At 35.4% G+C, this 24,648-nt stretch overlaps 7 protein-coding genes across 10 annotated transcripts; all 7 read right to left on the bottom strand.

Annotated features, from left to right (window-relative positions):
- Window positions 1-4: 4 nt before the first annotated feature.
- On the bottom strand, window positions 5-617 carry LOC148181770 (uncharacterized). The gene is made up of 2 exons (XM_088039778.1): window positions 350-617; window positions 5-298 (listed from the first exon to the last, which is right to left on the bottom strand). Exons 1-2 carry the CDS (start codon window positions 553-555, stop codon window positions 67-69), a joined length of 438 nt encoding a protein of 145 aa, XP_087895904.1. The 5' UTR covers window positions 556-617; the 3' UTR covers window positions 5-66.
- Window positions 618-1,362: 745 nt separating this feature from the next.
- On the bottom strand, window positions 1,363-2,386 carry LOC148181769 (uncharacterized). Its single transcript, XM_088050368.1, has 4 exons — window positions 2,323-2,386; window positions 2,245-2,271; window positions 1,782-2,205; window positions 1,363-1,728 (listed from the first exon to the last, which is right to left on the bottom strand). The coding sequence occupies exons 1-4, from the start codon at window positions 2,384-2,386 to the stop codon at window positions 1,497-1,499; spliced, it is 747 nt and encodes a 248-aa protein (XP_087906494.1). The 3' UTR covers window positions 1,363-1,496.
- A 21-nt stretch (window positions 2,387-2,407) lies between these two features.
- On the bottom strand, window positions 2,408-3,119 carry LOC148181768 (uncharacterized). Its single transcript, XM_088048477.1, has 2 exons — window positions 2,764-3,119; window positions 2,408-2,708 (listed from the first exon to the last, which is right to left on the bottom strand). The coding sequence occupies exons 1-2, from the start codon at window positions 3,057-3,059 to the stop codon at window positions 2,477-2,479; spliced, it is 528 nt and encodes a 175-aa protein (XP_087904603.1). The 5' UTR covers window positions 3,060-3,119; the 3' UTR covers window positions 2,408-2,476.
- Window positions 3,120-3,768: 649 nt separating this feature from the next.
- On the bottom strand, window positions 3,769-4,268 carry LOC148181767 (uncharacterized). Its single transcript, XM_088049648.1, has 2 exons — window positions 4,046-4,268; window positions 3,769-3,994 (listed from the first exon to the last, which is right to left on the bottom strand). The coding sequence occupies exons 1-2, from the start codon at window positions 4,219-4,221 to the stop codon at window positions 3,769-3,771; spliced, it is 402 nt and encodes a 133-aa protein (XP_087905774.1). The 5' UTR covers window positions 4,222-4,268.
- Window positions 4,269-8,101: 3,833 nt separating this feature from the next.
- Window positions 8,102-8,738, bottom strand: LOC148181766 (uncharacterized). Its single transcript, XM_088037323.1, has 2 exons — window positions 8,480-8,738; window positions 8,102-8,429 (listed from the first exon to the last, which is right to left on the bottom strand). Exons 1-2 carry the CDS (start codon window positions 8,647-8,649, stop codon window positions 8,198-8,200), a joined length of 402 nt encoding a protein of 133 aa, XP_087893449.1. The 5' UTR covers window positions 8,650-8,738; the 3' UTR covers window positions 8,102-8,197.
- A 1,035-nt stretch (window positions 8,739-9,773) lies between these two features.
- Window positions 9,774-10,351, bottom strand: LOC148181765 (uncharacterized). The gene is made up of 2 exons (XM_088037312.1): window positions 10,147-10,351; window positions 9,774-10,097 (listed from the first exon to the last, which is right to left on the bottom strand). The coding sequence occupies exons 1-2, from the start codon at window positions 10,326-10,328 to the stop codon at window positions 9,866-9,868; spliced, it is 414 nt and encodes a 137-aa protein (XP_087893438.1). The 5' UTR covers window positions 10,329-10,351; the 3' UTR covers window positions 9,774-9,865.
- Window positions 10,352-13,316: 2,965 nt separating this feature from the next.
- Window positions 13,317-24,282, bottom strand: LOC148181764 (uncharacterized). Of its 4 annotated transcripts, none has more exons than XM_088035971.1 (4): window positions 24,164-24,282; window positions 20,783-21,021; window positions 19,787-20,720; window positions 13,317-13,620 (listed from the first exon to the last, which is right to left on the bottom strand). In XM_088035971.1, exons 2-4 carry the CDS (start codon window positions 20,989-20,991, stop codon window positions 13,417-13,419), a joined length of 1,347 nt encoding a protein of 448 aa, XP_087892097.1. In that variant the 5' UTR covers window positions 20,992-21,021; window positions 24,164-24,282; the 3' UTR covers window positions 13,317-13,416. The 4 variants fall into 4 exon arrangements, with proteins under 4 accessions (XP_087892097.1, XP_087892079.1, XP_087892088.1 ...); XM_088035953.1 differs by having other exon boundaries at window positions 24,061-24,198; XM_088035962.1 differs by having other exon boundaries at window positions 20,837-21,021; window positions 24,061-24,198.
- Window positions 24,283-24,648: the final 366 nt, after the last annotated feature.

Here is a 24,648-nt window from a genome sequence, read left to right as displayed (position 1 = left end):
CAAATCTAAATCAACAATCCTAATTTATTATTTTTAGAATGACAGAACTAAAATATTAGTGACTCATTAGATGTATTCGATATTAAATCTCTGGTTATCTCCGCCATGATTTTTAAAGGCTATCAAGTGATGTCCAGGCTTATAATGTTCTTTACAAATATCAATAGCCAAACCTCCACCAACGCTCGAAATGGTATTATCGGCGTTGATAAACCATTGTTGGTTCTCCCCGCCGTGTCTCCTGAATGTTATCAACTTGTGTCCACTTTTTGCACCTCCTTTTATATCCAACACATTCCTGTACAACAAAAATTGTTTTCTTATGTACCAAGTGAAACAAATCTTTTACCCATTGCCTTGATTTAAGATGATGTATCTCCCTGGAGTAAATTCTTCAAATTGCCATAATTGAGCTGGACATCCGTCGTAATGTTGGAGTTTTACTTTGTCGTCGCTTGCATCGAGCACTAAACCACTTCGTGGGTTTTTTATGATGGCGCTTCGGCCATGTTGATGGTGATGGTCGCAGTAATGATGGTGGTGGTGGTGATTCATTTTCGTTCACGTCGACCGAAATCGATTGTTTGATGTTTTGATATAAAATGCGTATGGTGATATTAAACAGATAAAAGTATCTTCAATTGGGTTTCTAAAAAATGGGATAAGATAATAATTTTTATCATGTTATCCTGACTTGACAGTAACCATAATAATTAATTAATAAACGAATAGCAATCATTGTCAAATAGAAATGAATGTCTTTGGGGTCGGTTTTCACAATAATTTAATTGAAATTAAGTCAATCACGCAATTAATTTGACAGTTACTGACATTTGATTGGCGGAAAAACGGTCACCTGTCATAATAAGTCGATGTTAAGTAAAGAATCGAAAATAAAGATTTAATTTAGTTTCTGCAAACCGGCCCTTAATTTTCAAAATATGTAATTTAGCATATTTGATGATTATTTCAAGTGTACTTATTAAAAATATCTTTCGTGGTGTCGTAGTCAACTTTTGAAATTTTATAATTTAATTGGTAGGTGTAGTTTATTTGTGCTAAGGTGACTTGGGGTAAGTCCAACCGTGGGGTAAGATCGAACAAGGCTAGTTGCAGCCACATGCAGACAGCAACAGAGTTGTAGCGGGGTGTTCATATCTGAAATTGTTTTTGGCAGTTACCCTCTTAACTGCTATTCAACTGGAAAGTTCTTTGCGTTAGAATTAATATTTTGTTGTTTTTTCTGTTGCGAAAATAAATTCGAACTTGCCCCAGTTCACCTTATATTATTTGAAATGAGAAAAAAAAATTAAAAGTGTTTGTACGTATGTACAATAAACAATTGTAAGAACAAAAACAAAATTTTCGAGACTTTTTTATTAATTTTTACAACAGCTCAAAAGAAAACTAAATTTCTGTTAGTTGCTGTCCTCAAAGATATTACGTCACTAGTGGTGTAATAGTCAATCTTTTACTAAAAACACTCGGTCCACACCTTACAGGTACTCAACATGAAACCTCTGGTTATCTCCGCCATGATGTTTAAACGCGATTAAGTGAGCTCCAGGGTGATAATGTTCTTCGTAAATATCAATAGCCAAACCTCCACCAACACTCGAAATGGTGTTATCTGCATTGATGAACCATTGCTGGTTTTCTCCACCATGTTTTCCGTATGTGATCACGTTGTGTCCGCTCTTTACACCTCCTTGGATATCTAATACCTTTCTGTTAAAAAAAAAAACAGTTATTCTATTGACTGAGGGAGTCAAATTTCTTACCCATTGCCTTGATTGACGACGATGTATTTACCAGGGCAAACTTCTTCAAATTGCCATAATTGAGATGGACCTCCATGGTGATGTTGGAGTTTTACTTCGTAGTCGCATGCATCAAGCACTAAATTACTTCTTGGGTTTTTGATGATGGCGCTGCGGCCATGTTGATGGTGGTGGTGATGGTCGCCGTGGTGGCCGTGGTGGTCGTGATGATCGTGGTGGTGATGATGGCTCATTTTCGCGATGTGAACTGTGATTGATTGTTTTTGGTCTGAATTTATATAGTCTGACATAATACAGATAAAAGCACTTGATTCTGACAATTTCAGAATTACTGATTGATTAGAAATATGTTTCGTAATCTTCTTTCGACGAAGAAAGTGGTTTGTTTGTTCTGCAAAAAAAATTTTTGTTTGTTTTTCAGGTACTTAATTGAAGTACCCAATTCCAAAGTTTCCAGGGTAACAATTAGTTGGAAAAGAAACATGTTTTTCTAGTTTTTTATTGTTACAACAGATTCCAATAAATTAGTTATTATTGATACTTCGGATTTTCCCAAGTCGACAAGATAATCTCTTCTGATTCTTCAAAACGAAAAAATGCGTCATAGATAAAACAAGGTATTTAAACAAGTATACTTTATTATTTTTAGAATGACTGGTTCAAATATCTATTACGAGAAACATACCGACCGCACCCTACAGGTACTCAAAATGAAACTTCTGGTTATCTCCTCCATGATTTCTAAACGCTATCAGGTGATTTCCAGCGGAAAATCGTTCCTTGCAAATATCTACAGCCAAACCTCCAGCAACACTCGAGATGGTACCATCAGCGTTGATGAACCACTGTTGGTTCTCTCCACCGTGTTTCGGAAACGTGATCAAGTCGTGTTCACTTTTTGCACCTCCTTTTATATCAAGCACTTTGCTGTATAATAAAAACAGTTGTTTATCGGCCAAGGAAAATAAAATTATTCAATTACCTATTGCCTTGATTGACGATGAAGTACCTTCCCGGACTAGCCGCTTCCAATTTCCATAACTGAGCTGGACTTTTATTGCAATGTTGGAGTTTTACTGTGTAGTCGTGGGCATCAAGCACTAGGCCACTTCTTGGGTTTCTGATGATGGCGCTTCGGTGGCAGTGGGGACCGGGGGGGCCGTGGTGACCCGGGGGCCCGTGATGACCAGGGGGGCCGTGGTGGCTCGGAGGACCGTGGTGGTGACCAGGGGGGCCATGGTGGTGACCAGGAGGACCGTGGTGATGGTGGTGGCTCATTTTCGCGATGATGTAAACTAACTTGGTGGATACAATTTATAGCTTGAGATAATCGAGTAATATAGATAAACGAAGATTTAAAGAGGGATTTTCAGTTCACAAACAGGCATTAAAAATATCTTTCGACGTAATCCACCTATGAAATTTTATAGTTTATGGGAAAGATAGATTTCTTTATTTCTGACAAAAGTATTTCGTGTTATTTGTTTTTGGGATAAGTAACTTGAGTAAAATTTTTCGCTTTGTGTACTCGACTTTTTTTATAAGTACCAAAAAGATTGATTGAGTTTTAATACATCTTGGATTTTAAATTTACTGATAAATATTAATTTTTATAAAAAGTTACTTGCTTTCATTGCGTTTTATTTAATTTGTGATATATTTTTTCTTTGCTTTTCAAAAGATTAATGTTATTATTTGCAATGATGACTTTTATGTACTTTTCCCACTTTGTGTAAATATGCAATTAACATTCTCTTTTATCTTCGTGTATTTCGTCAAATACAATAAAAAGCGAAAGTAAAAAGACGTCGTTATCTTACCGCATAATGATGTTTAAAAAGCATAACAGGTTGCACATACAAATTTTTCTTTGTTTTCTAATGACTGCTTATTGGCCACACGATACTCAAATAAATATTTTCATTGTATGTAATATTATTTTTTATTTTATTATTAAATCATAAAAAGACAAATCGTAAAACTATTCCTATTGATATTGAAAATGAAAAATTTGGTTTTCATTCTCTTGCGCTTGAAACGCGATCGTATTTTTTCCTGCTTTAAACTCTCTTGCGTTCACACCCAAATTTGCACCAGCACTGATAATAGACCCATCGGAGTTGATATACCACTGTTGATTCACTCCTCCATGTTTCTTAAAAGTGATCAAGTTGTTTCCGTTTGCGATCCCTCCTTCGATATCCAGTGCCTTCCTTATTAAAAAAGAGTTATTTATGCATCAAAGGTGTAAAACTGTCTCTTACTTGCTCCCCTGGTTGATGATAATGTATTTTCCTGTGGAGTGTTCCTCGAATTTCCACAACTGAGATGAAAATCCTGTATAATGTTGTAATTTTACAATCTCCTCACTTCCATCAAGAACCAGACCACTTTCTTGGTGTCTGATGATGGCGTTCTTGTTTTTGAAGAGTTGGTTCATTTTGTTTGGATGACAGACTAAAGCTATTGTTAATGTAGAGCGGGTCGTGATTTATATGGTTCTGTGACAGGTGATAATGAACAGATAAGATAAATTGACTTTTCTGTACCACAGTATGATTTGCCACATGATTTCAAAAACATGTAATCATCTATATATAGGTATTGAAACATTTTTTATTTTTATTGCTTTTTACATAATTTTTATCATAAGTGTACTAATAATAAAGTAACACGTGTTAATATGCAAATATGTTTATACATATTCAATCTCAAATATCTGGTTAAAAGTGCCATTGTTTGGATAAGCGATCACTTTATTACCAGCGTTAAGTTGTCCTTTGAGAATATCCACTACTAAGTTTCCTCCAAGACTGACAATGGTACCATTAGAATGAAACGACCATTGCTGGTTCTCAGTACCATAGTTGGGATACGTGATAATGTTATTTTCAGAAACTGCACCATTCTCTATATCAAGTATCTTCCTGTAGGTAGTTTAAATAAACAGTTGTTAACTTCTAAAGAGACAAAATAACTACGTATTTATATTACCCATTTGCTTGATTGACGATGTAGTACTTCCCAGGACTGAATTCTTCAAGCTGCCACATTTGAGCAGCAACACCTTTGTTGTAATTTTGGATTTTGACGAGGTACTCGCTTGCGTCAAGCACCAAACCACCTGTTGGATTTCTAATGATGACGTTTTTGCCGGTCTGGATCTGAATGTTGTTCATTTTTGCAGAGATGTAGACTGTCTGGTTATTCAAAGTTTTGTTCCATATTTATAGCGTGAGATAATTGATCAAAATGCAGATAAATTCGAGAGCTTTTTATCACGTTTTGGATTTTTTCTTTGATAATTGTTGTGATTGTTTTTTTAATGATTATTTTTTTTAACCTTTATAATCTTTTTATAAGAATTTTGCTTTTCTAGTGACCTAAAATTTTAATTAACTTGTAAATTCTTAGCTTGTAAAGAAAAAATGAAAATTCGTAAATTTTGATTTTTTTGCAGAAGTTTAAGACTTTTTTTCTATAGTAGCTTTTAAAGTGTGCTTTATTTCTCAAAAAATGCAAGGCTAACTTGCGTTTTAACATCAAGAGTAGATAAAGTGCTACTTTAACATCAAGGGTAGATAAAGTGTTTTAAATTTTATTTATTTAATTTTCACATTATTTTAAAGTAACGGTAACATTAATGGTACAATTCTCGTTTCCACAGACGTTTATTTTTGGAACACAACTTGCATTCATGGCTTCGTCGTGATTTATCTCTACAGCTGACGAAGTCGTGGCTGAATTTGTGACCAAATCTTCGCAAAGTATCTGATTTGAAACTGCAATTTTTCTGGATACGGACTCTTCTATATAGTTTTCTGCTACCGAGGATGATTTCCATCCGCCGATTCTTTTAACGGTGATGAGATCAGCACCCTTGTTAGCTAACATCGTAGCGGCCGAACGGCGAAAGCAATGGCCAGTATATGCTTCAGGGTCTGACCGCTTTAGAAAATTGGCAATCATCTTCGGAATCTTGTATAATGTATTGATTCCTACAGGCTGAACGGTACACTTTTTCGGTCTGTAGTTGACGAAGAATTTGCTGTGAGGAACGTTTTTAGGACGCAAGCTTGAATATTTTCGTACGATTTCCAAAAAACTAACTCCACATTCTTTATCGGTTACACAAAACGATCGATCTTTCTTGGTTTTAGTGTCAATAAGTGAAACAATAATTACTGTCTGTCGATCCTCAATGTTGGAAACTTGTAACTTGTACAATTCATCTGATCTGCAAGCCCCGTGCAAAGCCATTACAGCAACAACCTGTAAGTTAAAACCTAATTTTACATATTATCCTATTCAATAAATCTCCTACCTTTGCTAATAAATAGTCATCATCTGACGCATTTACCAAGAATTTAATTATCTCGTTTGGCTCAAAGATCTTGGATTTCTTGAGCTCATAGCCTTCACTTTGCTTCTTTAATAGTGAAATTAGTTTGCTATATCTGAAAATTATTATGACATTACGTTGACACTATTTTTAAAACCTCTTACCTTGAAATGTCGCAGTTTTCATTTACCAACAATGTGCTTTTTAGCATTGAGTAATAAGACCATAAACTTGAAGGTTTGACTTTTTTAGACTTTTGAAAAAAATATGCGAGGAGCACTTTCTCGCTAACACCACTGATATTTTTTTCACTTCTCCATCTTTCAAAAGTGTTGTATTCTTTCTCGTATATTAGGCGAGATTTTTCAGGCAGCAGCTTACGTACAGCAGTTGCAGCTTCTTCTTCTACGTCTGCAGGAAGTTCTAAATCGATCTCGCACATGATGGTTTTCGCGATTTTTGAAAATGAAAAATTTGTTTACAGCAGCAGTTCCATAACAACCAACATTGGGTATCATGATACATTCTTTTAATTAATATTAGTTTTTCTTTAAAAGTTGCTCTATAGAAAAAATAGTGTATTATACACGACGATAAAGGATCTTTAACCATCTCGTGAAGTTAATCCACTCGTGGCTGCGCCACTCGTGTATTAACTGTCTTCACTCGATGGTTAAAGTGGTCCTTTATCGTCTTGTATAATAAATAACTATTTTAGGGTACGAATATTTTTAGTGTTTTCAAAAGTGTTGCTGTTTGTTTAGATTTTTTAATTGATATTTTTTAATGAATATTTTAATTTTTGATGTCAAGTTAAATCTGTTTCCTTTGTTTAACTTGTTTTTATTGATTATAATCTGTTCTTCTTATCAATTGCAATAAAAAGGTAAAGTTACATATGACAATATTAATTTGTTAACAAGCATAAGTGTTTTTATTTTATTTATTAACTTTAAATTATTTATTATTTTTTAAATTAAAATTAAATAAATTGGTCTTTGGAATATGCGGGAATTATCGCAGAATTAATGAATTTTTTTTGAGAAAATTGAATTAAAAATGACGAACTTCGAGATGATAACGGTTTTGCTCAAAAAAGGCACAAATTTAATTAGATTTATTATCTTAATTTTATTTAATCTTTTTTTTTTGAAACAAAAATTTTGAAGGATAAAACGTTTCTATAAGTTAATTTTTGAGAAAGTTATAGCCATTTGAAAATATAAAAGCTATTTTAGGAAAAATTCAGAATTTTTTTTTTTGGTTGGGAACATAAATTTGAAAAAAATCTGAGAACTTTATAGGGTAGAAAAAGATGAAAAACTTTCAGTCAAATCGAAATGGGTCGGGGTTAAAACTGGTCGATTTGGTATGGAATACCCCACCTACTCTCTCTCATCATGATGATGTTTCGGGTTTCGGGCGACATGAATTTGATTGTGGTTATTTTCGCAGATCTAAATTGAATTCAGTTGTTCGTTGTTTTGCTTTAAAACTTATTTATAGTGTGAGATGAAATGATTTATTGAAAAATTCAGATAAGATCGTGACTTTTTTGTTTTTGAATTTTTCTTTGTTAATTGTTCAGAGGATTGTTTACTTGTTTTAAATGGCGAAGCCGATGACGCCATGAAAGACCGGAAACAGAAACATTGAGAGATGAAAGATCACATACAGTGTGTTATTTAATTGCGTCATTTTATAGTTATCTATTTTAAGCTTTAAACGAAACCTTCTTTAGATCTTGAATTACATCGCATTTTGCGATTTTGCTGACCTACGTCAAGGTTTTTATTATTGATCTGATCATAATTGTTTTTCTTTGTCATTTTATCATATTTCTATTCATTAGATTAAAAAACAATAAACAAGTAAAACAAAGAACAAATGTCAACATTGCTATATCTCACGATAATTTGTGATACTTTGATATGTGGACATGGTCTCAAAAAATAATCTTTACATTATTATTATTACATTTAAGTACTTATTATTTTTATTGCTTGGTTAAAGTACAAGTACAAGTGATGGTTGAACTGTAGTCCTACATACTTATTTTATAAAAATAAAAAGTTTATATATATTCAAGATGAAACTTTTGGTTGTCTCCGCCATGCTTTTTAAACGCGATCAAGTTATTTCCAGCACAATACTTTCCGCTAAAAATATCCAGAACCAAACCTTCTCCAACACAAGCGATGGTACCATCAGAATTAATGAACCACTGTTGGTTCTCTCCTCCATGTTTCCCATACGTGATGATGTTGTGTTCATTTTTTGCTCCCCCTTCTACATCTATCACTTTTCTGTATAATAATAATAATTATTTAAGTACAAAGGAAGTAAAATCCATTACCTATTGCATTGATTGACAATGTAATATCTCCCTGGTGTAATTTCCTCAAATTGCCATAATTGCGACGGTCCTCCGTTGAAGTGTTGGAGTTTTACGACATACTCGCTTGCATCAAGCACTAAACCACTTTTTGGGTTTCTGATGACGGCGTTGCGGTCTTGGTGGCTCATTTTCGCGATGGTGCAGACTGAATTTGGTTGTTTGAAGTATACAAATTTATAGTATGTGATAAAGATAAAAGAAAGTACCTACTACAGATTTTCTTTTTGTATAAACCAACCTCTTTCTTATATGTTATCAGAAACTTTATATTATGTATATATTTACCATGTTTTGATATACTTGAATTTGAGGGTCACTGATAAGATACATCTTTTATTTTGGGAAATTTGAAGGGTTTAAACCTTTAAACTTGGGTCATAAGGGGTCAATTTCAAGTTTGTTTGCGACGTTGCTATTTAGCGACGTTGCTAACTAAGGTACTACTAAGGTAGACGTCGCTAAATAACTTGAAATTGACTCCTAATTCAAAATGTCCCAGTTTATGTTCACGGATTTACACGTCGGCGTTGTCAAAATTAAAGTTGATTAAGAGAAGATAATTCAGTTTAATGAATTTTGTCTGAGAAGTCATTAATTGTGACTTAAATTAGTTAAATAGTTAAGTTGGAAATTTTTAAAGTGAAAAAATCTGAATAATTACTTTAAAACTTATTTTCTAAAATTAAATTTTCTAATTTAAAATTCGATTGTTTATTATTACGACAGACTAACCAAAAATTCTGATACACTACACTACTTTTTCTATTTCGCGTTCATAATGAAGATATTTCGATACGCGTTTGAGCGTATTTCGGTATCGTAATGGACCAATCTCGTGCTAATATGTCCAGGAGCATATATTTTTGCAGCAGACAAACCGTCAACCTGCCATCAACGTTGACAATTTAGATTTTGGTTTTAATAAACCATGATAAATCGATCAATACACTATTATTTCTTGTTGTACTTGGCTTAATAATTCATCGGAAAAAAACTCTTTGGATGCAAGAGAACCATCATGATCATGATCAACATCTTCGCTCTCTTGGCTCCCTTGCGTTCCGATAACCTCAAAACGCGTTTCATAATATACTATTCTCATTTTCATTTTATCATATTTTTATTAATGAGATTAAAAAACAATAGACCAGTAAAACAAACAACAAATGTCAACATTGTGGTATCTCATGATAATTTGTGTTTCTTTGATGTGGACATGGTTTAAAAAAATAATTGTTACCTACATTATGAAGCACATTTAATTTTTATTGCTTGGTAGAAATACAATGGAAATCTGAAAAGTGATGGTTGTACGGTAATACTTATTTTATGAAAATAAAAAGTTTATATGTATTCAAGATGAAACTTTTGGTTGTCTCCGCCATGCTTTTTATACGCTATCAAGTTGTTTCCAGCACAATACCTTTCGCTAACAATATCCAGAACCAAACCTCCTCCAACACTAGCGATGGTACTATCAGAATTAATGAACCACTGTTGGTTCTCTCCTCCATGTTTCTCATAAGTAATGATGCTGTGTCCATTTCTTGCTCCCCCTTCTACATCTATCACTTTTCTGTATACAAATAATAATTATCAAGTACAATATAAATAAAATCCATTACCTATTGCATTGATTGACAATGTAATATCTCCCTGGAGTAATTTCTTCAAATTGCCATAATTGCGACGGTCCTCCGTTGAAGTGTTGGAGTTTTACGACGTTGTCGCTTGCATCAAGCACTAAACCACTTCTTGGGTTTCTGATGATGGCGTTGCGGCCTTGGTGGCAGTGATGGTGGCTCATTTTCGCAATGATGCAGACTGAATTTAGTTGATTGAAGTAGTCAAATTTATACTATGTGATAAGAGGAAGTGATGATTTAACTCCGGATTTTCCTGTTGTATAAACCAAGCTCTTTCTTATATGTTATCAGAAATCTTTTAATGATATATTTACCATGTTTTATAATACTTGAATTTGAGGGTCACTGATAAGAAACTTCTTTCGTTTTGGAAAATTTGAAGGATTTAAACCTTTAAACCTGAGTCACTAATTCGAAATTTCCCAGTTTATGTTCACGGATTTACAAGTCGACGTTGTCTAAATTAAAGTTGATTAACAGAAAATAATTTAGTTTAATAAGTTTTGTCTGAGAAGTCATCAACTGTGACTCAAATTAGATAAATAGTTTAGTTGTAAATTTTCAAAGTGATAAAATCTGAATAATCACTGTAAAAATTATTTTCTAAAATTGAATTTTCTATTTTCAAAATCGATTGTTTATTTTAGTATTATGACAGCCCTGCCCAAAATTATGATACATTACATTACTTTACAAATTTTCTAATAAAATTGTGTTGGAGAATTGATTTATTTTCTTCAATATTCTTTAATTTAATGAAAATGTTTAAGACTGTTGGAAAATTAATTTATTGACCAGTAAAATAAGGTTTTTCCGTTATTTTTTGAGTGTTTCTTGGATTTTACAACTATTTATAATCAATATTTTTAGGTATCAACTTGACTTTTATTATCCTTACTTTCGCGGCGTATTTGATCTGATAAAGAGTTTATTTGTTTGTTGACTAAAAATTTTCCAACAATTTTTTTTACAAAATGTAGGTGTTAAAACGGAAAAAAAAGAAAATGTGCATTTATTTATATTTCTACTTATGTCAACAAAAAGCGGTTTTTTACTGTTTATAATAAATATTTGTGGTCTTTCTGAATAAATATGACACTGATAAAAACATTATTCTTATCTGTCTTATCTCCTGATGTGAATCATTAGCTATTTATTTGAGAAGGATATTAAGTAATTCATAATGAACGAGGACGTTACTTGTTAACGTCTGAGTTTTTTTTATGAATTAGTTAATATCCGTAGTAAATACAAAGCTTTATCGAAACATGTACGAATGAGGCAATGCTACCACCCAACAGTTCTGCAAATTTCCAATTTTTAAGATATTTTATGTTACATTTAATATAAATAAATGGAAATTTTCAGATTTTGGTCTTCGCAGTTGCTTTCATTTTCAAAAACACATTGAATATTATGGATTAAGAGCAACTATGCTGTTATGAAACGGCAACTATGCTATTATGAAACAGTAACTATGTTATTATGAATTATTTGTATCATCACTATTATGATGTACTTTACATGTAAGCATAGAAACGTATTAGATACATCTTAATGTTCATGTTTCGATAAAGGATTTTTCTTAACTTCCAATTGATAAATGTTCAAAATTAGCACTAATGAATAATAATATAAAATGATTATTAGATTTAATAAAGCAGAATAAAGACATTATTGCTTGAAGTACACTTCTTTATTTTAATTTTAAATTATAAAAAAGTCAATATAAGTAAATATTCTTATTGAAACTGGAAATAAAAAATTTGATTTTCCTTCCCGTGCGTCTGATATGCGATAGCGTTGTTCCCTGCCTTGAATTTTCCAAATTTTGCATTCACACCGAAATTTCCACCAGCACTGATAATAGACCCATCGGAATTGATATACCACTGTTGATTCGTCTCTCCGTGTTTCTTAAAAGTAATCAAATTGTTTCCATTCGCAATCCCGCCTTCGATATCCAGTGCCTTCCTAATAAAAAAGAGTTATTTGTGTATCAAAGGTAAAAATTTGATCATTACTTGCTCCCTTGATTGATGATAATGTATTTTCCTGTGGAGTGTTCCTCGAATTTCCACAACTGAGGTGCAAATCCTGTAAAATGTTGAAACTTCACGGCGTCTTCACTTCCGTCCAGGACCAAACCACTTTCTTGGTGCCGGATGACGGCATTTTTGTTTTTGAAAAACTGAGTCATTTTGCTGGGTGATAGACGAGACGTTGTGATAACTTCAAAGCGGTCGCGGGTTATATAGTTTTTGTGACAGCCGATAAAGGAAAGATAAAAGGGATTATTCATCGTTTATTGCTTACCACGAAAATAGCTATACTCCAAATATTTACCTAAAATTTATAGTTGCTACACTATTTAATTAATTTTTTGAATTAAGTATTTAAAAATAAATTTAAATTTTAATTTTTTTTTTATTATAACATGTGAAATAATTTTTCTTATTAAATTGCTTAATATTAGATATCTAAATGGATCTAATCTTGTTTACAGTGTAAATTTTGGCGTAAGTGGGTTTGGCACCAAATAACTTAAAGGCTTAATTACTGTTTGCAAATATACAGATAAGCCTATTCGTGGTATTTGAATTAAAACATCTGTAGGAATAGCAGTGATAATAATTATTTTACTTAAGAAATAGATAAAGTGTCATTAAACCGGGTATCAAAAAAGTAGAAAATGGTGGATGCGCCGGGATAAAATTTATTGAAGTAGGCCAATTAAAAGTATACAAGTGTTTTTCTTTATGATTAATTATTTTCAACTACTTCCTGATAATCTTACACTTATTGTTAATCTTTTCTCTAATCCTTTATTATAAAATGTTCAATAATAGTTTCGATATTTATATTTACTTATCTTATCTAACTTTAGGTTCGGGATTTCCATTTAGTTTTCTCGTAACTAAAATCGTCAAAATAAAACCTCCAACGTTTTATTTAAATCTTTATTTAATACAATATATACATCTCCAGACACTCACTCATTAACTTACACTCATCTCTTAAATACTCTACATCTAAAAATACCTGAATCAATAAGTTATCCTTGTAAACAAAACCGTCCTTCGGACACAACATCTCAAAATGACACAATCGTTTTTATCACAACTACAGTCCGTGGGGACCAATACTGCATTATTGTGGTAACTAAAATTTGGCACCAGCAAGAATGAGCAATGTTATGGCAGTATTTTGGGTGCTTAAGAATATCGAATCGTTGCTTTTTGGCTGAGTTCACATCATCGAACCAAACATCCTCTTGCCTCTGGTGAGCATCAAACTCACCGCCATCACAGACAGAAGAAAGAAGATGAGACCGAGGAAAGAGGTGAGGAGGCGGCATCGACAACGCCACTTTTTGTCTTGCTTCATTCGTTTGGACAGGAGCTCCGACCTGGGGACGTCGAGGGTGAAGTCGGCCTCAGGGCGCCCGCCGGGCTAAAACAGAAAATGCGTCAGTGAGGGGTCCCGCAAAGGTTTCCTTTAGGATCAGTCTTATTCTATATGAAGTTTTGACGATAAGATTAGGAGGAACTGGGATTGGATTGTTGGCTGCCTACTCTCCGCACGTATAAGCTGTACTCAGTTCCTCTTCAATTTTTCTCACCACGAGGATTTCTCTTTAATAAATGTTATCTGTGGCTTCCTAATGTTTCATCGTTTCTCTTACATAATCGATTTTCCGAAACTCGGTAAACATAACCATCGACCCGCATTTCTTCACAATCGTCAATATTTGCGAAGAAAGCTCGTTACTCGTCTTAGTATGGTAACATTGTGCAATTGTATCGACCTTTGAGGTCGGTACTTGGACGATGTGCAGGTGTGTCAGAATCTGATGACGGAAGAGTTATCGTCTTAGGAAATCAAAGAGAAATCATAAATGATCATGATGACACTTGTAATGATTAGCGTCTAGACATGGAGATGTCTAAATTACTACCGACAACACACCGGACGATGAACTTGGTGGCGCAAATTCCGGATTTTTGTATTTTGCTCGTATTAGCGTCAGTGTTGTCACGTTGTTGGATAACAAGATAATTCGAGCGCAATTTCATATGATAATAACGGTAATAACTAAACAATCGTCCTCAATAAATAATAACGATGCCATCTTATGTAACGTGTTCAATTATTCACGCTACGCCCGTAATTTTGTAACTATCACTCGTTACAAGAAGAGCCCTCGTAACACCCTAAACAAACGTAATATGTGTCACGACTACAAATTACAAATTACTGACGTTACTAGTGCAGAACGCGTCGTTTTGTTACGTCGATTTTCCGGGAGTTTTCCGGATCGGGATTTTTTCAAACGTTACTGAAGCGTGGCACGATCAAAAGGCGTGAAAATGACAAAACCATCAGCGTGACCACAATTATAAATGAAGACGTAGCGTGACAATGTTTACATGGGAATTTTTGTTTTAAGCTTTTTGTCTGACGATGACAAGCCGAAGATCATGGAAGCAATTAAAACAGAGAAGCAAAGTGGAGGAAGAAAGTGGAAATTTTTGTTTCTGGGTGTTATAACCAGGAATTAACAATGTGCACGCTAGCTTTGAATTTATAACCATTTTCCTGGAGTTACAACGCGGTGGTGTAGTTTTGAGGTCTCCACCTGAAAGGAACTTTCAAAGAGAAATTTAAATGGAAAAATGTTCCAAGGATGGTGTGGTTTATGAAATAAGATCCTTTTAATACCGACTCTCTACTTTAAATTAATTTTTGATTACTCTGGGAATAGTACGGGCCCGCATGAGGACCCTTGAGGCGCTCCGCCTAGTTTAGAAAAGAGATAATCGAGAATAAATCATCCGTTCTTGCCTGCACCATCATCCATAACTGTGACGGTCAAATCGAAAATTCACGGCCACCGGTTGCAGTGAGAGTGGTCTCGTTCCATCTCGCGTCGGTTTACTTTCTCCGCAATTTCCCACCGATGACATCAAATCCTAATATAGACTATTAGGAACAATGATCGTTGACAGGTGTTGACATTTCTTGATTCGGTGGGCGGTAAATGTTAGCAGTCTTGAACTCGTTGGCCAATCGATCAAATGTCGCAATGAGCATCTTCCAACAATTTGCAGGTGCAATTGGACGGGAAGACGTGAATAAGTGACGAAATGTTTGATCGACCCGACGTGACACTTCCTTGCAAATAGTGGATTACAAAAGCGGCCTTGAGAAAGTGAAAAATGTGGACAATAAATCGAGATAATTCACGCGATTGCCCGATTAGATCGAGATGAGCGTAAGAGAGATTATGATAATGATGGGATTATGAGCGGAGATTGTTACACTTCGTTAATTGGACGTTGGCGTGATTGAAAGTGAAGACACAATGCGCTTCAATTTAAAATGAGCTGTGGAAAAATTTACATGAACTAACTCCCACGTCGAGTGCTCTGCAGTTAACCCTCAGCCGGACTCATCCCTCGCGTCACCGCTAACCTCTGGCGCCATCTCTGGGTCGTTTTCCTTCCCCGCCCTAAAAACCGGATTCCGCGAACAATGGGCCATTCCACCGCCCATTATTTAACCGTTACGCACTGGAGAAAGTGCCGAAATGCACACAATGCGTGGTTGGGCGACAGTTTTTTGTTTTATTGCGTAACGCACAAAAAACGGATGTTCCCAGTGTTCCAGATTTTAAGGTCTCGAGAGAAAGCGGAAAAGTTCTGTGCATTTTGCACGTGCGGTTCGTGATTTTTCGTCAATTTTGTATGAAATGCGTGAGGATTTGCCGCACGGTGACGTAATGACGATTGGAGAAAGTATCGGAGTTCAATTACAATATTTCGCGCAATGGTAATGTCAACTTTGCCACAATGGGACTTTCTTCAATTGTTTGTTTACTTCGTTTCGTAATTGGAGGCTCTAAAAGGGTCACGATTCATTAGGTGGACAATGCGTGGCTCCGCACCAAAGAAAAATTTGCGAATTTGAGCGAGATATTGGTTGTACCAAAATTAGGAACAAAGTCATGGCCTGTCATCGCAGCTGTTTGTGGTTCTCTTAATCGATTTCTTAATCGAGAAACTCAGAATCTAACAAAAATTAAGGAACGGCAAACAAACAAGTTTAAAAATGACGACAAGGTTAAGAGACTAAAAATTTCGATTTGACGTCAAAATTTTTGAAAATTTGTAAATCTCCAGAAATCAACCGATGAGTAGGAGTTCTGAAATCGGTTCTACTGTTCGGTTTGGCGTGAATGTCATTTGAGCAACATGAGGAAAACTGATCGAGCCCACGACCGCCCGATTGCAAAAATGATGCCATATGACTCATCGTGCCATTGCTGGAAACCACCCAACATGGCCCCCACCCCGTCGCAACATTTCCCAAAAATTTATTTATTTATCAACCTTGAAATAATCGAAACCAGATGTAGTTTGTATTTATAAATAATAACAGAATCCTTAGGCAAAACAACTGACCCGATGACCGAGATTTAAAACCCACCTCTAAAAAAAATCCAAACATCTCTAATGCACAAACCCAATACCCATCAAACTCGACAAGATCTTATCGCTAATCCTCGAAAAAATTTTCGCCCAACCGGTTCGTGTTGCGAAATTTTCGACAATAGCAAGGCCGCTTTGAGTGGAAAATAGCGAATTTTCAGATTTAGAGAAATTTTCGTGTCACTTTCTTTGCTTATGTAACGCATTGTTAATTGAGTTTTGTCGGTATTTAAAGTTCAAACAACTTTACATTAAAAAATAACATCACTTTCGAAAAATTCCAACATTTGCGGGTTTTTCTCACACAGTTAAATGGTGACAGAGATTGATTTAATGACGTTTATATTTCAGATAAATAGGTCGAAATCGACACGAACTTTATTAATCCACTTTCTTTTTACATCTGAACAACACAAATTAAATAAAGAGCCGATATGGAGATAAATGCTAAGTGGTTTCATAATGGGTAAAAAATATGCAAATGTTTGATATAAATTTAAATCGACCTGTTCCAACCGTTTAGCACAGGCAGACCGTAAATAAGATGAAAACGAATGGAATTTTCGCCGAGGATGCTCGTTAAGTTTCCTTATTTTCACTATTTCGACAGCTTACACGCTGTTAAGAAAAGATAATTACAATCGTTAACTCGGTTCGAATTGTCCGGATACGCTAATCTCATTTCGCGAAGTGAGCACCTCAGGGGTCTATTGTTTGCCCTTTTCTTTTACTGCGCTCACTTCGCTCGCTAAATTAGCCCAATAACAACTCAATTATCCTTCGACGTCACCAACCAAAACAAACACAACCAAACAAGAAATTGCCCAACGTCCACGTCTTGCAATCGTCAATTGAGGCCATCTAACTCTAGCACTGGCAGCAGCGCAAAGGGTCCACCATCGAAAAAATCCGCTAATACGCTAGACAGATATTGCAACGTGAACGACTTTCCAATTCAGATGCTATAGCCAACAATGTAGGGTAGTAGGCCAAGCGCTCGTTGAAAGTGAAAATAAAACAAACCACGTACTCCAAAACAACCAAAACGTCGTCTCGATCACGTCCGCGCATCTCCAAGTGCCAGGGAAAGTGCCTCTTCGGAATTTAGGTTAGCTCCAGTTGGAAATTTCTCCAAAATTCGCCAACTTACGTAAGGCCCCACCGAGGGTGTGAATTGTGCTAAAGCTGTCGTCATCGTCAGCGAAAAACTGGTCGACGGCCTTCGAAGGCCGTTGGTTAATTGCCATGGCGCAAGATGGCTTCGAGGGAGAGTCGTGGCGCCTTCTTCACGCCCAACTTATTGTTCAAAAGGTTGAAGATGACTCGGAGCACTTGTGCAAGAACACCCTCGGAAGGGAAGTACGGGTTGCGCAACGTTGGACTGTGAGTGCAAAGAGAGGAGAAGCGTTTCCGTGTTGGTTTAAGACCGATGTGGTATTCACATTCTAACCGGCTACAAATTTGAGGTTAACTGTTAGGTAATGGTAATTTTCAATTACACGGGACTGCTCCCGTTAGCACGTACATAAATTTAACTGGACATTGAATTCGGAGAAAGTGATTTTGATTTACGACGACTAAGGAGATGTGACATCTTAAAATGAAAAGATTTCCGGTTAGATCTTCCGGAAGATTTGCGAGTTGTTAGCCGGCACGTAGATCTGGAGGTTTCGCGGTTTTGTAAGAGTTATCAGATCTTCCGTTTCTCTTCAGGAAGACGAGATTTTATGCCTTAGATGCACTTTAAAAGACTCTTTCTTTGAGTAACGAGGTCTTCGCTATCTTTTTTCTTACATTCTGACAAAGCAATTAAGCAATGGATAATTTGAGCAGGATTGCATTTCATTCATTTTAAATTAACTTAAGAAACTCTAGTTTCTTCACCAAGTCATCACAGTCTGTAAGAATCAATTACTGTAATTGCTAATTATTACCGCCGCCGAGTATGGAATAATTTAATTAATTCTCGCTAACTTCTAATTAAAGTACCAAAAAATCTAAATTTTAATCAAACGGCGAGCGAAGCGAGCCTATGAAGGTTGTATTTTATTACAAAAAGCTGGTTCGACAATGTGAAATTGACCACTGATAAGATAACGAAATGACATTGAATAAAACTCGGAAATTTCCATTCAAACTTGTCAAATTTATAAATTGGAACAATTCGAACCATGGGACAAATCTGTTCATTGAAATCATAGAGCAACCACTTCGCGTTTCTCACACTTTTTTTATTTCCCGCCAATTTCTTGTCCACTCGAGCGTGAGTGGTTTTAAGTGGGCCATGGCGAATCTGATTCGAATCGATTGTTTTTAGTCATAATTCTGTGGTTTATGGTTTTTGAGATAATGCTATTTTAAGAAACGGAAATTGTCAAAAAAAATCTCTTAATTTGACAGGTGACCTTTCTTTATGAAAAAATTACAGACAGTAGCCCCCAATTAAGCACTAAACTGCTAATTGTTCTATTATGGTTAATTTTCTGACCTAATGAGGATTTGGGGCCCAGAAAGTGGGTCGAACTTTATAATAAACAATAAAGGAAAATTAAAAAGGCAAAAATTGGAAGTAGTGACACTGTAGCTATTGTTTCATTTTGAGGACGAAGATTAGAAACGGCCGAATTTACATATGTTTGGTTACAAGAACGGTCTTATCAGCATGGGTGTGCGAAAAAATGACTTTCTATGGTGATCCTTGTAGTGACAAGTGTGTAAAATAAAATCTCAAATACTCGGCTACCAAAATGTCAAACAACCGCTAAATACATTCCACTAATTAATATAAAATTTGAATGAAAATCCGATAAAATCATATAATTTCACGGTGATATTTCATCATTGCGTGACATTAACCGTTGCTAATTACCAATTTAGGAACATCCTCAGCATCCATCGACCTTGTCCGCGGGAAGATAGGAAACGGACTTATCGGCAAGTTTCTAGGTCACGAGTTTACGCCAATGCCAAAATTTTTGACCACCCTGTACATGAAAGGTGAACGCGAAGTGACAGTAGTTCAATTTTTATGACCAATTTATTGTTTTTACGTAAGGATTAAAATCCGCGATGCCGTCATTCATAACTTTCACAGAAGAAAAAACATGCTTGCGGTTATTAGGACTTACGAAAAGTGGGACGTCTGTTGGTTTAGGCACATACTTCGTCTGGCCTTCCTGCACCGCCCTAACGCCATAATACTGCTCCCACACGCTCGGCTTGTTGTCGTTGACATCCCTCAAAGACATCTTCTTCTGTGTAGTTTCCTTGGGCTTGGTTCCCGCTTTCCCTCGATACAGCGTCCCGTAGATCATCGCGTTCCGAAGACCATTCGGCACACTCCCCAGATCCTCGTGGATGAACACTGGAAGAGCATTCAAATCACTGAACCCACTACTCGAAGACCCTGAAGGAGTCTGATAGAACTCATCGTTGTCACTGATCGTCCTCTCCGGACTGAACGCTCTCAACACCGAGTTAATCTTTCTGCAGTTGCTGAGATTCACGCACAACCTCTTCATTTCGTCCTCAGTGCTTAAACGTAAAGTTTCAATACTTGCGGCGATCTTCTCGTTGACGATCTTGAGGATCTCTTCGGGTGTTAGATCCGCGTTGCCGTCCATGGTAGAGTTGATACCGTGGAGGAGTTCCATTAGGACTTCTCTGACGGAGAGCTCCATGCGATGGTCAAAAGAGAGAGAATCCGAAGGATTGTTGTTAAGGCTGGTGTAGAGGAGGAGAGCATCGTCGACGAGGGAATCGTGGGGTTTGCCTTCCGGCCAAATGGGTTTTGGAACAGGGAGATCCACGCGACCTTCTGGAATCGTTGTCAGCGTCCCGGCGCCGGACGACCCTGAGGATGGTAGAGATCGATTGTTGCGGATGGTCCTCGATGGTACTTTGATACTCTTGACAAACGCAGGGTTTTGCTCAAGGATGGTGACGACATCATCACGGAGCTTCGAGTCGGCGTATAAACTGCTCCCGTAACCCGAAGAACTGGATTTTTCCACAGGGCTGCGTTGGGGCTTCTGGGAGCCTTCGCGGAACAGCGGGTTGACTCTAGAAAAGAGTTTAGTTGTCACGTCCGCTTTCAACCTTGAAGGATGTTACACCAAACTCACCCTTGACAGTCAGTGTTAGTGTTCTTGAGGGTGACTCTGGGCAAGAAGACTGACCTGCTGACAGAGTAGATCTGCTGTCCCTTCCGGTGCGCGTTCAGCGTGGCGAGGGGGTCGTCGGTGACGTCTTCGTCTTGTAGAATACTCGGTATGGGATCTGCTTGACCGTCGTTCGGCATCGTCGCCTTCCTCGGTCCAAGCCATCTTAACATTTCGGGGCGAGGTTTAGCTTCCCAGCATGACTGCAAAAATCGAACGATTTCGTTTTGCGAAATGGAAAGCATTGTAAACGCTTGCGAAACATTGCTAACCTTATGTTTTCATCACACGTTAAATTGCACTTAATTACAGAAATATCACCGCTTTGATGTACAAAGATGCATTGCTGCGAGGTGAGTCGCTCGGGTTTCTTCACTCCTTTGCCGATAAAGGACGCAACATCCGCAGACTATTGTTGTTGCGACGTAATGACAATTTTGAAAGATTTACCATGGAATTTATCGCGTTCTTAATTCGCGCTTGGCGCAATGTTTGCTCTTCAATAAAAATCGAGCGTTTCGACAATACCGCACGCGTTTGCTGTCAAAACAAGTAGCTAATTTCCGTTTTCTTTAAACGATACTGCGTTTTACGTAAACTCTAAGTTCTAACGAGCAGAAACCAATCTCATTTCTTTAATTGGAATGAAAGTCTTTTAAAACTCACCCAGGGCTAAATCTGGCGATCCAGAGGTCACCAACCGCGTATCTATCAACGGTACTTGTGCTCCCATGCTTTGCATACCAATTAAAGAATCTTCGAGTTCTCTCCAATTCTAATTTCCAAACAGACATTAATATTAACATTACGCCAACAACTACTCTCTCTTCTTATTATATTTAAATCCCATTTAAATTAATTAAAACACAATAGCAATCTCCACGTGGGTACACGTATGACGTTTCATCACAATTGTGACATTTTCCTATTGTCTTTCGTTGCTTCAGGTTTTTCCTAATTCCAATTTTTTTAAAAATGGACAAATCTACGCGTGGTCGTGAATTTCAAGTACCAAAGTCAACGACTTTGTAATGGAGATTGTTGTTATCACGAAGAACGGATATGATTATGGTTTTTCTTGCGAGAATTGGAGAGTCGACGATTAACGGGCGAAATTCGTTTTTATTTCTACATGCTTCGATGTTATATTTTGTTGTTTTCTAATTTCATAATTGGTTTTTAAGTAAGTTGTAAGTTTGGTTTTAATTTGGAAATGAGGCGGAATTGGTGCGCCTGAGGGATCATATTTAACCGGTGATAACCGTTCAAATTTTGTTTTTTTTTTATTTCCGGTTTAGGTCACATTTCCACGTTTATGTTGTATTTCGCAAACTTTTTTTATTGTCGTACGCTAATTCTGTAGTCTTTTTGCCAATGAATTATGCATTTCTTTAATTGAATTCAATTGATGTTTTAATTAATCTTGTTTTGTTTAGAACACTATTTAATTAAATAACTGATTTGTAGTCGTTTTGTTCTCTTTTTCATTAAACGCAGGAGTGACTAACAATTTCATTATATTTTTTCGACTTTTTATCAAAACTTTTACTTGGACAGTTTATCGAACAATTGGTACTTCCATGTTTCTTTGAATTATTTTCTTCTTTGGTTTGTGATATTAGAAACTGCATCGCCACGTTTTTTTTTTTGCAGATTGATTCTGTTTTATTTTGTTTTTTTTTTCTTGACCATTCATAAATTATATTCGCAGCTTTTTCTATATTTTGTTTCGTAAAGACCGTTTGAGCAAATCGATTTTTTTGGTATTTTTAAAATTGCAGATATTTAATATTTTTTAATGTATAAGAATTTTTAATCTTCTTACATTTTTTTTATAAAATAATTGTTTAAAAATATGACAAATCACAATAAAATTTGACATAAAAACTAAGAAACGTTGACTTTTGTTTTAACTTTTAACAAAAATAATAAAATTATATTTTTCATTTTTTTTTTAATTTAAAATTACAGAAATTTTTCTTCTTAATGACATTTTTGTTATTCTTCATTCGGTTCACCAAAAATTTGAAAATGATGTTTAATTTTAATTGATGATAGCAATTGATGTCAAAAATTAAAAAAAAAAGTCAAACTATGCAATTTGAAAATTAAATTCAAAATAAAATTAAAATTAAAAATCTATAACCTTTTTGTTATTTTTTCTAAATGTCTCTTAATAAATGTGTAAACATGTTTTTAGATAAATGTCAACAAAAACAGTTTAAACTTTAGAATTGACTTTAGAAAACTGAATTTGTTGACTGGCTACATTTGATTTAATTTTAAATTAAATTAAAATTTCAGAAATTTATCTCAACAAATTGTCTCTTTAAAATCGGTTTGTCATTTATTTAATTAAATATTAAAATTATTAAAGAAACTGCCAGACTTGTTTATAGCGTCAATTTTTTTTACTTTTCTCAAAATTTGTCAGACCAACATAAAAAAAAATGTTAGCGTTAAGTAAACTTATCTTATTGAATTGTCTTTTAGTCTTTTTAAAACGTTTACAAAAATTTTCTTTAAAATTAAAATTTGAGAATTTTACGTTATTTTAGGGACTTTTTAAAATTTTCTTTAAAACACTCGAGAATGATAATTATTAGTTGCCAATTCGTAATGTAATTTTTAATTTTCTCATCAAACCCAATTAAACAGTTAATAGAATTATACTGAAATTTTCCAGGATATCTAGATAAGTAATTTAATAGAAAAATTTCCATTTTTGATTGCATCAATTTTTGAACTGAATGCTCTGTTTTCTCACAAAAAGCTCACAACCCATGACTTTGCAATTTCAAGCTTAATTTAGACCGAATTGTGTTGTTTTACAGTTATTGCACTACTCAACTACAACAATCTATTTTTAACTATGCGCCTATATAATATTTCTGCACGTAATTAGGTCAATAAAACACCGAAGCTTCGTGATATTTGACAAGCAAAATTCTCAGATAAAAAAACGTGATTAGCTAGTTAAAATATGCAATTAATTTATGACAGTGATGATGTAAAAATTTATTATTAATGAACTCGTCACAAAACCCATAAGTTTCTCTTCGTATTGATCGCAATTCCACTTCTATTGTACTGTTAATACCACTGCCATTCAAAAAAATTAACCAATTAAAAACCACACAATCCTCAATTTATCATCGACTTCTTGTAAAAGCCCCGCAACGGAAGCGGACAAAGATAGTCTTATCTGCAAAACTGATGAATCTTCAAATCGGGCCACTTACATAATAACGTCGAGTAAATCGCTTCGTTACACACAGATGTGATGAGCACATATGGTCGGGTCATTATAAAATTATAAACACTCGAAGTGTGCACGATATTTACCCTCAAAAGCTCTCTCCTCTGTCGAACACTTTACACATAACTCGTTCGTCGGCGAAGAGCTCGCGCGTGAGGACGGCATCAAACCGCCAACGAAACTGAAAGTGGAGCCCGGAGTCTCGAAGTGGTCAGTGGCCGGAGTCTCCAAGAGTGGGGAGTGCTTTTATCAGAGTTCATGTGGTAATCCGTCAGAATGCCGGTGCATAAACGGGAAAAAATGCAGACGATGCACTTTATGCATGGTGCATTGTTCGAGATGATTTGCACAAGAATAGACGGGCTGCAAATATTAGCTGTTGATTTTAATTTATTTGCTATTGGCAATTCGAGAGGAAAAGGGAGTTTACGTAATTCGAGCGAGTTTTGGAGTTTTTTGCGTGGTCACGTCCATTATCTATCAATCACGAATTGTTAGCGGCCCAATCATTTGTGGGAGGGAATAAAAATGGGCCAATAAAAACGCGGTGATAAGACTGTTGTAATTGGTG

This window comes from Gnatocerus cornutus, chromosome 1 (assembly GCF_029298725.1).
Source record: "Gnatocerus cornutus isolate USDA-ARS CGAHR chromosome 1, icGnaCorn1.1, whole genome shotgun sequence".
Lineage (NCBI taxonomy): Eukaryota > Metazoa > Arthropoda > Insecta > Coleoptera > Tenebrionidae > Gnatocerus > Gnatocerus cornutus.
This window is presented reverse-complemented; position numbering and strand designations above follow the sequence as displayed.